Here is a 13,724-nt window from a genome sequence, read left to right as displayed (position 1 = left end):
TCTTGCAATAAATTTTTTCAACGAAGAATAATCGTTGCTATAAAAATAGCATTCACGGCTATTTATTCTTAGCTATACACAAATTTTAACTTAAATTAACCTAAAAAGCTGGGGATTAATTGGCCGAAAACTTTCTGAGCAGTCACTAGATTTGTCGATAAATATAATTATCGATTGATTTAGGAGTAATCAGTTCAGTTTAGTTATATTTTTATGATAAATTTGATTTTGTCTTCGGATAAAAGGTCCCAAACTAAAAAAATTACGCAATCTGTAGGCAGCCAGAATTGAAATAAGAAAATAATTCGCCCAATTTCCCTAATTATCAGCTGAAGACAAGCGAACAACTTTTCCGCCAATGATTGCGCAAATTATGTATTTTATTTAGCGCTATCCAATTTGCGAACATGACGAATGGCAGGGGCATATTTAGCTGAAGAATCGATATTAACTGTTAATGTTAAACGGTAACTGCTAAGTATTTTTATTGGCTCAAGAAATTCCCTTTCTAATAACAAGAGGACACTAACTATATCATGTTCACGAAAACCCTCAATATGTTTTAATTTAACATTGTTGTAAAAATAGAGCATAAACTAATTATATTTGTATCACAGATACAGTGTAAACTTTACACTGTAGCTTGTACTAATTTGCTGAGGGCCATTTTCACCTCCAATGTCAGTCTTCATTCAATCTCAAACGTAAAAATTGAAATCTCAATTTAGATATCTACAAATCAATATCTATCTAGACGATGTATACCAAATTCTTTTGCAAATAAATTTATATTTTTAATCTAAACATCTGCATCATCAAGTCATGGGTTCATTCCACCCTAGCCTAATTTTGTACGTCGATGAAAGCCACATGGATTATGCCATCATTTTATCACTTTTTGACATACAGCGAAATTTCTCGGCACTTCACATGAGTCAACCCATAGGATGAAATTTTCAATCAAACCACAGTCTGTGGTGAATTGACCGTAAATTATTCAATTACACCTATCCGTAATAGCTTCCATTCAATCAACAGTTACATGGCGACATTCATGACGTACGGAAGTACAAGAGTAGGATTGATCACAACAATCCAAGGATTGATCACAACAATCAAGTAGGATTGATCGCAACAATCTGCTTTAACTCTCCTACAACTGCACTGCTACAACTCACACATCCACCCATGTGTGCAAGCACACGAAGCACTCAATATAGATTTTTAACACTCACCATGTATCATTAGCACTCACCGTATCCCCAAGCATTAGGTACCCAGACTTTGTTTATAGGGACACCGACGCAAGCCATGCTGCAAGCACCGCTTTTGACGGCTACCAATCGCCTCCCATCAGCGACATCGAAAAATGAACTGAGCTTAACAAGGCTCGATCGCACAATTATTTTCGGTCATCTTTAGCTAAATTAAAGAGTCATTTATCACTAGCACCTAACATACATCACTAGCATTCACCGTTCATAATTATCACTAACCATGTATAACTAACATTCACCAGTAGTAAAATTTTGAGTACCGGTGGAAGCGACATGATTACCGGCATTGATGTTGTAGTACGGATGTCTCACTAAGTTCATATCTGGCAGCAAGGGGGGCGTCGCGCCCTGTTCAGCCCCTCTCATGGGGCCAATTTGGGGCTGGTAAAGATGGTGGGGAAGTTGTTGTGGGGATTGACCACTGAACCCCAACTGTTGGGGTTGTTGATAGAATTGATGTTGCAGCTGGTCTATAAACGATCTCGCTGAGAGAGGTTCACTAAACCCTCTTTGGGGAGCATCTGATTGGTATGGGGTGAAATGTGGGGATTGCGACATGTTAAATGGGGAATACGAGCTTTGGGTTGACGTGCTCGGGGACCCACAGGTCGGGGAAACCGCCATTGGGGAGCCAGGAGTGAGGGAATGACGTCCGTTCGATGAGGAAGACCGAGGGGGCGGCTGCTGGACCGCCCCTCTAGGGTCTGTGTGAGGGGAGTACGGGGAGTGGGACTGAGGGAACGCGGGGTTATCCGATGTGTGGAAGCCAGTCAACTGCAAAAAATAAATACAAAATTAATTTTAAAAATTTAATAATATTTTCGTGTAATTCTAATCGTTTCTATCTCATTAGGGTTAAAGAAAACAAAACAAGATTGACGTTAGAATAATTTTAGTATAGCTACTATTTTCATCAGCACACATTTTAACGGTACTCAAAGTTATAACTTCATCACATAAATTACTGCGGTCATTTTACGTATATTTTCTGGACCAATAACCCAAAGAGTTGAGAATTTGATGCCTTCTATAGTTGAGTGCTGATTGATAGAAGAATTTGTACCTAAAGTATAAATGTTACTATTGATATGCATTTTTCACCTCCAATTTCTGTCAAAGTGTATGAATGTTACAATCAATATCCATTCTTCTACTTCAATTATGCCAAAGTGAATGACTATCACCATTAAAATTCGTCTTCCTACTTAAATCTCGTCAAAATTATTACATTTTGCTGCTCCAAATTTGTAGATTAATTATCACGGTCCGGCCGTATATCCGTGGTCTCTGCCGTGGCGAAATAGATTAGCTTTAATGCGTCCCTCACGCCTCCACACGTGCACACGTGCACTCTTATCCAATTGAGCATCATGGGCGGTTTATGGCTGGCCGTGTATGTGCCCAACTGACCGGCTTTAATTTTCAATTTGGGAGCAGCTTAAATACTCGTGAGCTAAACGCGATCTTTTGTTATATAGTTGTTGCGACCGAGGAAATGTTAAGGCATGACACAGTGGCAGCTGAAAATAAATAAGTTTGCCTTCCATTGAATTTGAGTACATATGACAGTAAGTTTTAAGGAGTGTATTATATTTTAAACTTAACTTTATAAAACTTTTCCGTCGTACACCAATCAATTAAGTTTGTTTGTGAAACATTTGCCATTCTCTACTTACCAACAAATTCTAATGAAAATCAGTCGATGAGAGAATGAATGCGGGCCGTACATATATTTGAATCAATAGTTTTAGTCATTGGTCATTGTTAATAAATTAGTCTTACTTTCCATTGCTTATAGGCCTTGTGTTGTGGATAAATGTTACTGATCAGGTATATAGGGTTAGAAATGATAGCAGAATCCTCGTATTTGTGATAATAATGATTGAAAGCGAATTAAAGGCACGTTTGTGATATTCCTTTAAGTTTAACTGAAAATGTAATGTTTTGGGGATTGTGATAATTGATGAGTGATAGCAATTTATAGCGAGAAATTTAACTCTTTGCCAATGAATAGATTATGCGAGTGATCAATTCTATACGTAAATTAATGCCTATAGTATAGAGAGAGTTTCCTTCAGCAGGCATTGGTTTAGTTAAAAATGAATCAGTTAATTAATTCTACTAATTAATCAACCTGGTCGAAATCCAACCGGCGTGTGAATTAAAACGAGCAGTGTCAATTAAGGGCCAAAATTGCGTAGGAATTACAGTGCCAATTACTAAATTTTAAGTGCACTTTAACCTGACGTTGTTATAGGCCCAGAGATACTCTAACTCAGCCTATACATGGTATTATGCTCACTAATAATCATGAATTGTAATCACTAATATTCAGCAATCAGTTTACCAAAATGAACAGTGCATGCACTATAGCTGGTCCGCACTATATATTATAATTCACAACTTCATATTTTCTATAATATTTGAACTGTGATTGGAATCTCGTTTAGATTCCAGTTGCAGATTTTTGTGGTGTCGGCATTAGAGCTCCACCTCATATGAGCAACTCTTTGGAATTTAATTTGACTATATAATGTTTAAAACATAATGAGAATTTAATTAACTATCAGAAGTATATAATTAAGAACAGAATAAGACAAATTAAGACATTGACAATGAAAGAAACTTACAAATTTTCAAAACAATTAAGAGCAGAAAAATTTAAGTAGGGTTTGCATTTCGTTTGAAGACGTGCAAGACAACAATATATAGCGCCATTGATATGTGAACGCATGTATAGGTTGAACGTTTGCAGGTAAGGTTATAGATGAAAAATACATAATAATATTCCTGTCGGGTTGATTATATGATAACGTGGAAAGCTATCTTAATGAAATTCAATTGAAAAAATTAGAGCATGGAACAAATATGTCTAAAAATATCATCTAATGACATGTGAAGATAAAAAGTGCACAGGAATTTAATAGGCATCTCTCATTGCTTACGAACTACTTGTTTTTTTCTTTGCACTAATTTATTTTTTGAACAAAAAAATTATAGAAGTGCTTGGCAAATGTTATGGAATATGATTACTAATATTCCAACGCCTCATATTCCAACGTACAACGTCTATTGACGTGGTAAAGTTGTGGAAGTTTTGGGACATTGTTGTAAACATGTGTGAATTGTCCGTAGAGTGTGAGGCAGAATTAAAACATAATGGCGGCCGCATGCGGTTGCCATAATGCTATTCTTTTTAAGCACATAGCAGGCGTCTCTACCGGAGTAATGTAATAATCTCGAGTTAGTTTTTAATGAAAAATGTCAAGTTTTCGACGTTTGTTTTAATATAAATTTGAATGAATTATTAAGTAGACATGTGGTGAAGTTGTGCAATTGTTATCTCTCACAATGTGCAATGTGCGATTCATCGCTAAAATTTGATCATAATATCTACTATGCTTATAATTTTAGCGTCCACTATTGACTTCACAATTTTAACGTTGTGTAATAGGCAAAAAAGTATCGGTAACAATTACATAATAAATCTCAGTAAATTCTACCGAAAAATAAACAAATGTTGTCCGATGCTCCAGCCACGATTCTCGGTCACAAGAGTTTGCATGGGCAGAGAAAAGCGTCGAGAATATCCCAATACAATATTGAAAACCTTATTAAAACACAATTTCACAATTTTAACGTTGTGTTATAGGCAAAAAAGCATCGGTAACAATAACTTAATAAGTTTCAGTTAATTCTACCGAAAAATAAAAAAAAATGTCGTCCGACGCTCCAGCCACGATTCTCGGTCACAGGAGTTTGCATGGGCTGAGAAAAGCATCGAGAATATTCCAATACAATATTGAAAACCTTATTAAAATTCAAAGCCGCGTAAGGGACGAGGGACATGTTAAGGCAATGAACCGAAACTTAAGAGTCGAGGCGAGGAGTGAATGAGAATTATTAATTCCATTCTAAGATTACTCAAGACTTTGGACATTATATTAATGACCTACGAATTTTGTGTATGGGGTGACTTTATTTTAGCAAAATATTTTTTCTACTTTTCTTCTAGCATTAAAAATGATTCAGTGAAATTGTTTGGGGTTTCTATAATTAACCAAAGTTAAAATGAGTTACCATTTTGCGGTCAAAAATTTTATATTGAATGTAACCCAGCTTGATCGATCAACCAAGGCATAAAAACTGTAAAAAATTACAACGTATTGCAAATTTCCATATATTATTTAAAAAATTACAATAACATTAGCAGGGCATCGGCTTGAACAAAATAAAAGCCCATTGCAAAAACTTTGTTTACAACGTACGTTTAGCCGTTGTTCCATTGAAAATAAAATGTTTAAGTGATTCTCATCTGCAATCTTCCTTTTCTTAAACATGTAATCTTTCTAAGTCTCTTATATACGGTTTTACTGCCTATATGCTACATATCTGCTTCAAATGAATAAAAAATAAATATTAGTTCTAAGGAAATCTGAATCTGAATATTTTTTATTTTCTAAGCAAATCCAGCAAGTCTCGAATCCCGTGTCGGCTGCAACGTATTAATTGCAAATTTCCAAACATTCAAATAAATAAATGAAATAAATGAGAGTCCCTTCAAATGAAATCTGCTGCAAATAAATATTTTCTAAGCAAATCCAGCAAGTCTCGTATCCAGTGTCGGCTGCCTAAATTATGCGCGTCAAGGGAGCTGCGGCATAAACCAAAATATGGGTTTATGGGCAGCCAAGAATGAGCTGATTTATGGAACCCTCCGTCGGGACCCCGGTGATATATGGGAATTAGGAGGGCGGGGGTTTGGGAAAAAAGAATGGTATATATGGGGACCGATCTTTAGGGATTCAGGGGGAGCCTGCATATAAGGGAGCACTCAGGGCAATGAACGAGACTTAGTCAACATAGCTATATGCACTTTTTACCCTATGTGAGTCATCCTGACCCAGTTTATCCCAGAATAAGTAGGCGTATCCTGACCCAGTTTACCCCAGACGAAAAGGGCGTACCAGTGGTAAATTAGTAAAAATATAACTCAGTACTCACTGCAGTGAGTGACAGAGAGCGCATTTTCTCGTCGACGAAAACTCGAGGCCACGGACAGACGGACGGACAGACAGACAGACAGGCGGACAGACGGACGGACATGGCGAGCACAATAGTGCATTTTTTCCATAAATGAGAAAATGCGCTAAAAGGTGTCACTATTTAGACAAACTAACCATTCATTTTCTTGAATATATGGGGACCGATCTTTAGGGATTCAGGGGGAGGCTATAAGGGAGCACTCAGAGTAATGAGCGAAACTTCGTCCACATAGCGATGCACTTTTTACCCTGCATGGATCATCCTGACCTAGTTTGCCCTAGACGAAAAGGGCGTACCAGTGGTAAATTAGAAAAAATATAACTCAGTACTCACTGCAGTGGGTGACAGAGCGCATTTTCTCGTCGACGAAAACTCGAGGCCACGGACAGACGGACGGACAGACGGACAGACAGACAGACGGACGGACGGACATGGCGAGCAAAATAGTGCATTTTTCCATAAATGAGAAAATGCGCTATATAAAAAGTGTCACTATTTGGACAAATTAATTTTCTTGAATGAAGAAGTGCATGCAATGTGTCGCGGGGAAAGCAGAGTGGCTGAAATGCGATGCGAATAAAAGTTGAGACATGTTTGAGTGGATCAAGATGGAATAATTATGCAGTAGATTGAAATATACTTAACTAGTAATTTGTCACTGGTTTGCTTGCATCGCAAATTCACTAAAAACTTAAAAGCAAAGAAAATTCCACAAAAATTCATAGTATCTTTAAAGAAAACGTTTCGGAGAATTTTCGAACTGACGATGGAGCTGATCTCCGAAACGTTTTCTTTAAAGATACTATGAATTTTTGTGGAGTTTTCTTTGCTTTTAAGCTTTTAGTTAATACTTAACTAGCATGCATACTTTTTAGCGCATTTTCTCATTTATGAAAAAATGCATTATTGTGCTCGCCATGTCCGTCATGTCCGTCCGTCCGTCCGTCTGTCCGTCTGTCTGTCCGTCCGTGACTTCACGTTTTCGTCGACGAGAAAATGCGCTCTCTGTCACTCACTGCAGAAAGTACTGAGTTATATTTTTTTTAATTAACTGACCACCTGTGATTTTGTTACATTATAATGAGACGATTTAATTTGTATTTCTCTATTGAAGAACTAACAGTATTGTGATCACAAGACAGGCCTGAGACACTCGGTTTACCCGTGAAGGCGCGTGCAAACAAGTTTGTTTACAGAGGATCACGCTCGAGGAGGGTTGTGTGTGGTGAGGTTGTCACGGTTAACCCAACACTGTTAACAGTTAGGACAGCAGCGATCTACAGTCAACTGTCATTACAGTATACATACACTGTCCAATTCGTCCGAGTGAACGATATTTAGGTGCTGTGGTCTCATGTATTTAACTGTATTGGAGAAATAAGTAGGATTTCGTACAAATAGCGATGCACGTTTTGCTCTGTGTGGGTCATCCTGACAAACTTTTGCACGGGTAAAGGGAGTATGAATGCTACAAGCAAAAGGCGTCTCACATTTTGGAAATATGAAACAATTTTCTACGTGTTATTGTTAAAGGCCCAGCTATATATACATATACGGATAGTCCAACTTAGCCTCCATGCCATTACGGTCACTGATAATCATGAATTGTAATAACTAATTTTCCGCAATCAGTTTACCAGCATTAACACAATGGTCCGTACTAAAATTCATCACTTGCTTTGCTCTATTTCTATGTTAGCCACGAGATTAATTCTCCTAGTCATTAGATAGATCGGTGCAAAGCAGTGATTGTAATTGACAACGATCCAGCGTTTCCCAACACTTAATTTGCACGCATGAAGCTTTCGTAAAATTATTAAAAGATTTTCCGTTTCCGCTCGATCAGAAAAAACCGCCGAGTAGCTTCCAAAATTACGTATTCGACCAAACCGAACCCTCCATGGACAGCGACGCGGCCTGAGTTTTGTCCGACAAAATCCATTTAGAGGCTCAAAGGTTGTGCGTAATTCGTGTCAGTGTTCGTTATGGAGAAGAGCGGTCGAGTGGTAAGAACATCAGGACTCCTGAGCAGACAATCTCCAGGGACTCCTGTGATGTCATAAGGCTGACATCGCATACGTTGCACTTTTTTTGATATAAATATCTTTGAAAGACACGTGTTAATGTATTTTGTTAATATCTAATTATTCTAAATTTAAAATCAAATCAATACGGAAACTAGTATTAGCAAAACCAGTGATAGAAATCTATTTGAAAGTTTGATGCAGATGGGTAGTAAAAATACGTGAATTCGAGGATATTGATTTGGATTTAAATGTGGAATTTAAAATATTGCTAAACGGTTAAGGCATGCCAGAATTACAGCTTTCCGCATTTGTATATACTCGAATTTTCAAGCGAGACGTCGGATTGCGAAAATGGGAAATACCACGTTTGCTCGTGTTCATAAGCAGAAATTGCTTATGTTCAGTTCAAGACTATAGTAATATGTCCAGTAATTTCTATATTTATTCTAGGGTATAATATATTTAAGTCTCCTATCGTTAAAATACGATTGAGATACAGGGTATTAAATGATGAAAATTAGCAAAATTGGTTGTCAATTTTTGATCGCATCACAGATCTAATGCATCAATAAAATTTGCATGAATACGAAGAGGATCCCAAATAAGTTTCGTTGCCAGAGCATCTCTGCATCAGCAGATGAAGTTTTGCATCAAGTCATTAGACCAGCATCACGGCGCTGTAATTGTATTACATCAAGACATATCTTATTCGTTGCGACCTAGTTATCTCATGTCTTACATGAAGACATAATTAGTGCACTACACTGTCATTCTTCACATCAAGGCATTAGGCCATCATCACTGGCGCTGTTTTACATCAAGACGTCAGTGCACTATACATTCATTGCTTCACATCAAGGCATTAGGCCATCATCACTGGCGCTGTTTTACATCAAGACATATAGTGCATTATACTGTCATAGCTTCACATCAAGACATAAGGCCATCATCACTGGCGCTGTTTTACATCAAGACATTAACCCATCATCATTGGCGCTGTTTTGCATCAAAGCATTAGGCCATCATCACTAGCGCTGTTTTACATCAAGACATTAGGCCATCATCACTAGCTCTGTTTTACATCAAGACATCAAGTTCGTTTATGTGGCGCAACATGCGGAGGTCTACAAGGTTCCAGCCAGCCATAGTCGCCGAGTTTATCAGTTCGATAAAAGCTTTGATTTTTTGTTGGTCATAAGACCAACCTCTTGCGATTCATTCCTAAGTGGTTGTCTGAAAAACCAGTCCGGAGCAGAGCTAGAGACGCCTTTGAAAGAGGCGAGACGTCTTGCTGGTTGTTCTCAAATTCTTATTTTGCTGATGTTAGTTATTGTTTTTCTCTTAATTTGGGGCGTTATAATTTAACTTTCATGCATTAATTTGGATTCAACTTTTTATTGTCTAGGATTTTTTAACCCAAAGATTGCCCAGGAAATCACAGATTCAAACTTGAATTTATTGACGATATTTGCTGAAGCTATGCATTTCTAATTAAGATTATATTTTAATGATTTTTTGTCCTGTCGTAAATAAATTTATATAATTTGGGAAGTAGGATTGATCTGTCATTTGCATGCTAAAATATTTCACGATGAAATCCCATCTTTTCAAGTTACAATAGTTAAAAAATAACTCACGAGTTCTAACTACAATTCATGTAGATCAAGCGTGTATTTCGAAGTGATTAATGAGCACCGACCATAATTTACACAACTAATCATTCTTTGAGTTCAAATATTCCTAATAATCAACATCCGTCTTCCGAGAGCTGTCACCACAACATCCTCAGGCCTGGAGACAAAGCACATTTCCTCTCAAGTCGAAGTATTCGTTTTTTGTGGTTGTAGATATCGGCGCTATCCATTCAACCTGCAATGGTTGTCGTCAAGGCGGGTTGAGAAGGGCAAGGGCCAGGCAAGGACATTCGTCTGGCAAGGTCATATAAGACACAAAGAAGCTCTACAATTTACTGGTCTTGTTTGGTTTTTAATGTAAGTCCTATAATGCATGGCGCTCACTGAGACAGAGATTTTTGAACTCTAAAGTGATTACCATACCTAGTTAGCGATGCTCAGAAAAAGTGTTCAATAGGACAAAAAGACGCTGAGTTCATGCACAAGGTATTTAAAATTTAATTGAATTCTGTATTTTTGCAAATACTGAATCCTTACAGTATATAATTCTTGATTAATTCAGAGTTAAGTTTCGTTAAGATGACGAGCTAAACAGTATAAATGAGCAAATTCTTAAACTTCAGTATTTACGATTAAAAATTCTGGGTAGGAGCGTTAAATCAATAATGGTCGGATAATGTATCACAATTGAATTACGCTTCAAAACGCCTCTGTTTAATTAAAATACTATAATACAAAGTGTACGTCGCAAGTAGGCAAAAAATATTACACAAATCCTACAACGCGCAATTGTAAAGAAACGAAAAAGTCCTTTGGCAAAACGCTTACAGATTTACAAGAAAGAGTCGAGCAGAACAACATGTAATCTCGATGCAATTTAAGAATGTTTGAGCTGCCATAGGACAAAATCAATTCACGTGGCCATCCAGCCACGGATTCCTCGCACTCTTGTCCGCATTATCAGTCAACGGCGACGACAAATTATAGTCTTGCTAAACAAGGTTCTCAACAAGCGCTACAACACACGACCTACGTCGAACCTTCTCTCGAACTCTCGCCCCGACACGACCGGTTTGCAGATAACACGCCAGCCTCGGCTCTTAATACGGCCTTTAAAAAATCCTCTAAAGCTTTCAAGCCCCATGAAAAAAATTTGCCAACTGTTGCCATCAAAAACTGGGCGTTAATGTCAAACATTGCGAACGTTGCAAGGTGGTACGAAAAATTGTTTGTATGAAGTCTGGGTTTGGAACCTGGTGAGGTTTTTGCGGATAATTATCCTGATATGGTCCGTGTTTGGAGGCAAGTGAATTAGCCGGACGAGATAGCGATGAGGATGACGAATGACTCCAATCATCCACCCATACGAATATACGTAGAATGGACTTCCCGTGTGGACACTCTAATTCAATCCCATCCATATAGGATCAAAAATTGGTCCTTCCACGAAATTTCTCAAAATAAACAGTAATATCCTTCCACGAAGTTCCTCGAAATAAACAGGAACGTGAAAATTCCATCGCTTTTAATTGCAAGAAGTTTCAATGCAATTTGCTTAGACAGAAATAAATGCTCTGTTATGTGAGCATTTTTTTAAGAAAAAGATTCATCATTATAACCTTTCCCATTCGTCTTTAAAATTTCGTCAATTTCACCAAAAGGAAACACTTCCAGGCACCTTGAAGAGTCGATATTCACCGCACGGTCTTCAGTTGTCCGGACGAAAAGTGTCCTGCAAATTCGAAGACTTCAAGAGGCAAGTCTAAACACACTGATGATTTTACCGATATCGGAAACAAGCGCAGAGCAATGCGACGACCCGCACTTTGCTCCAAAAATATTCATGGAAATTCTGACCGACATTCTTGGCATCGACTTTGAAAAGCCAGAGTTTAGTCGCCAAATACGTGAAGCCTGATAATTTACATTACCTCCTGTTTTCAAAAAAAAAATTAAAAGGTGAAATTGTACGCGAAACGTAAAGACAGTGTGTTTTTCAAATCTAAGTAGAATAAATTGCAGCTTCTGAAATTAAATACGTTGTTTTATTTGAATATTCTCCACATCAGGCCTTGTGGCTGGCGCACAGCTACGCCACATCAGAACAGGCGCAATCTCAGCCACGTTGTGGCACACGATGACACTTCATGGCACACCTCGTTATCTTGTGGCGCACCATCTCTCACGGGCAGGATTTTGTAAGACACTGTGCGTTTTGATAATTAAATGTGGCACAATAGTTACATTTGTGGCACAGACTGGCTCATTGCGGCATATTATGGCTCACTGTGGCATTTTATGGCTATTTGGCTATTTGTGATGCATTCTGGCTAATTGTGGCTAATTTTAGGTCATTGTAGCACATTTTAGCTCATTATGCCAAAATGTGGCTTTTTGTGGCATGTTGTGTGTTATTGTGGCTAATTCTGGCTCGCTGTGGCTCTTCGGCTCATTGTGGCACAGTGTGGCTCACTGTGGCACATTAAAGCTCTTGTGTGGCATTGAAATTCAGGATATATGCCGCACGCGATTTGCTCGTGTAGTGTATTACTCGTGTAAACGTATTGTATGAATGTAAATGTATTTACTTTGAAAAAACGGAGGTATGGTATCATATTATAATACAGTACATCTACTGTAATATAGTATTGAGTATACAGTATATTGTATTATCCGAGTATTGTATTTCGCAATATCTATGTATTGTTTTACGTGTATTGAATTACGTGTATCACGGGGGCTAAAAATATCATTTGCTTCTGTGTGTGGTTATTTGACAACAAAACATTGTGAGTAATGGCACACAAAACTGTACCCAGTTTCTCACTGTAAGTTCAGTATGATGCAAAAAAAGGTTGCAAATGTTTTAAATTAAAGGCTCTGAGAATTTTATATTCACCGTTCTGGTAATTTCATGTCATATATAAACCCGAATGTATATCTAATTTTTTGAAAATGTATTAAAGGATTTTTCTATTTATACACTTTAAAATAAGTTCGAACGGATCATATATTGTAGCTTTGTTCAATATAATTCTTATAGCGCTATAAAATGCAAACAAGTTTACCAGCAAAATTAAAATAAGATTTCATCATGAGCCGGTGTAAAATACTGAAATTTAATTATTTTCATTTCATTTTTAGCTCGCGACACGGACGCTCTGTAGGATAACTCCATTGCAAAGGACACACTGGCGCTTGTGCCCTTCTTGCCCGCAAGCACAGGCTTCCGTCGAGCTAGAGCGCAATTCAAAGTATTCAAGTGTACGAATTTGTAATTTACCTCATTAATATTCGAAATTATGGCAAATTTAAAACCTAATATGAAGTCTTTACTTATGGATTGAATTATTTCCCATGCAAAAGAATAATAATATGAAATTTCTGCTGACATGAAGAGCATAGTTCAGCAGATACAGCGTACAAATTACGAAATTCACCTATAACATTTTTCGACATTCACCACCTGATAAGTGAATTTGAATTGGGCATGGAACTACTGATGTAAAAATGATGAATGTGGTGAGAGGAAAAAAGGCAGTGAGGGAGAGTGGAGAAGAGGGAGAGTGGAGAAGAGGGAGAGAGGGAGAGATGAGAAAGAGGGAGTAGAGTGGAGAAGAGAGAGAATGGAGAAGAGGGAGAGTAGAGAAGAGGGAGCGTGGAGAAGCGGGAGAGTGGAGAAGCGGGAGAGTGGAGAAGAGGGAGAGTGGAGAAGAGGGAGAGTGGAGAAGAGGGAGAGT

At 37.8% G+C, this 13,724-nt stretch overlaps 1 protein-coding gene across 1 annotated transcript in view; it reads right to left on the bottom strand.

The window, feature by feature from the left end:
• Nucleotides 1-239: 239 nt before the first annotated feature.
• Nucleotides 240-13,724, bottom strand: part of LOC108682683 (homeobox protein vab-7) — a 53,126-nt gene continuing 39,641 nt past the window's right edge. The window contains exon 5 of the mRNA XM_047882616.1: nucleotides 240-2,051. Within this exon, the coding sequence (XP_047738572.1) occupies nucleotides 1,506-2,051 (546 nt within the window). The 3' untranslated portion in view covers nucleotides 240-1,505. The remainder of the gene's footprint in view (nucleotides 2,052-13,724) is intronic.

The sequence above is a fragment of the Hyalella azteca genome, unplaced genomic scaffold (genome assembly GCF_000764305.2).
Source record: "Hyalella azteca isolate HAZT.00-mixed unplaced genomic scaffold, Hazt_2.0.2 contig10900, whole genome shotgun sequence".
Classification (NCBI taxonomy): Eukaryota; Metazoa; Arthropoda; class Malacostraca; order Amphipoda; family Hyalellidae; genus Hyalella; species Hyalella azteca.
The sequence above is the reverse complement of the archived record's forward strand: the minus strand, read 5'-3'. Positions and strand labels throughout refer to the sequence as shown.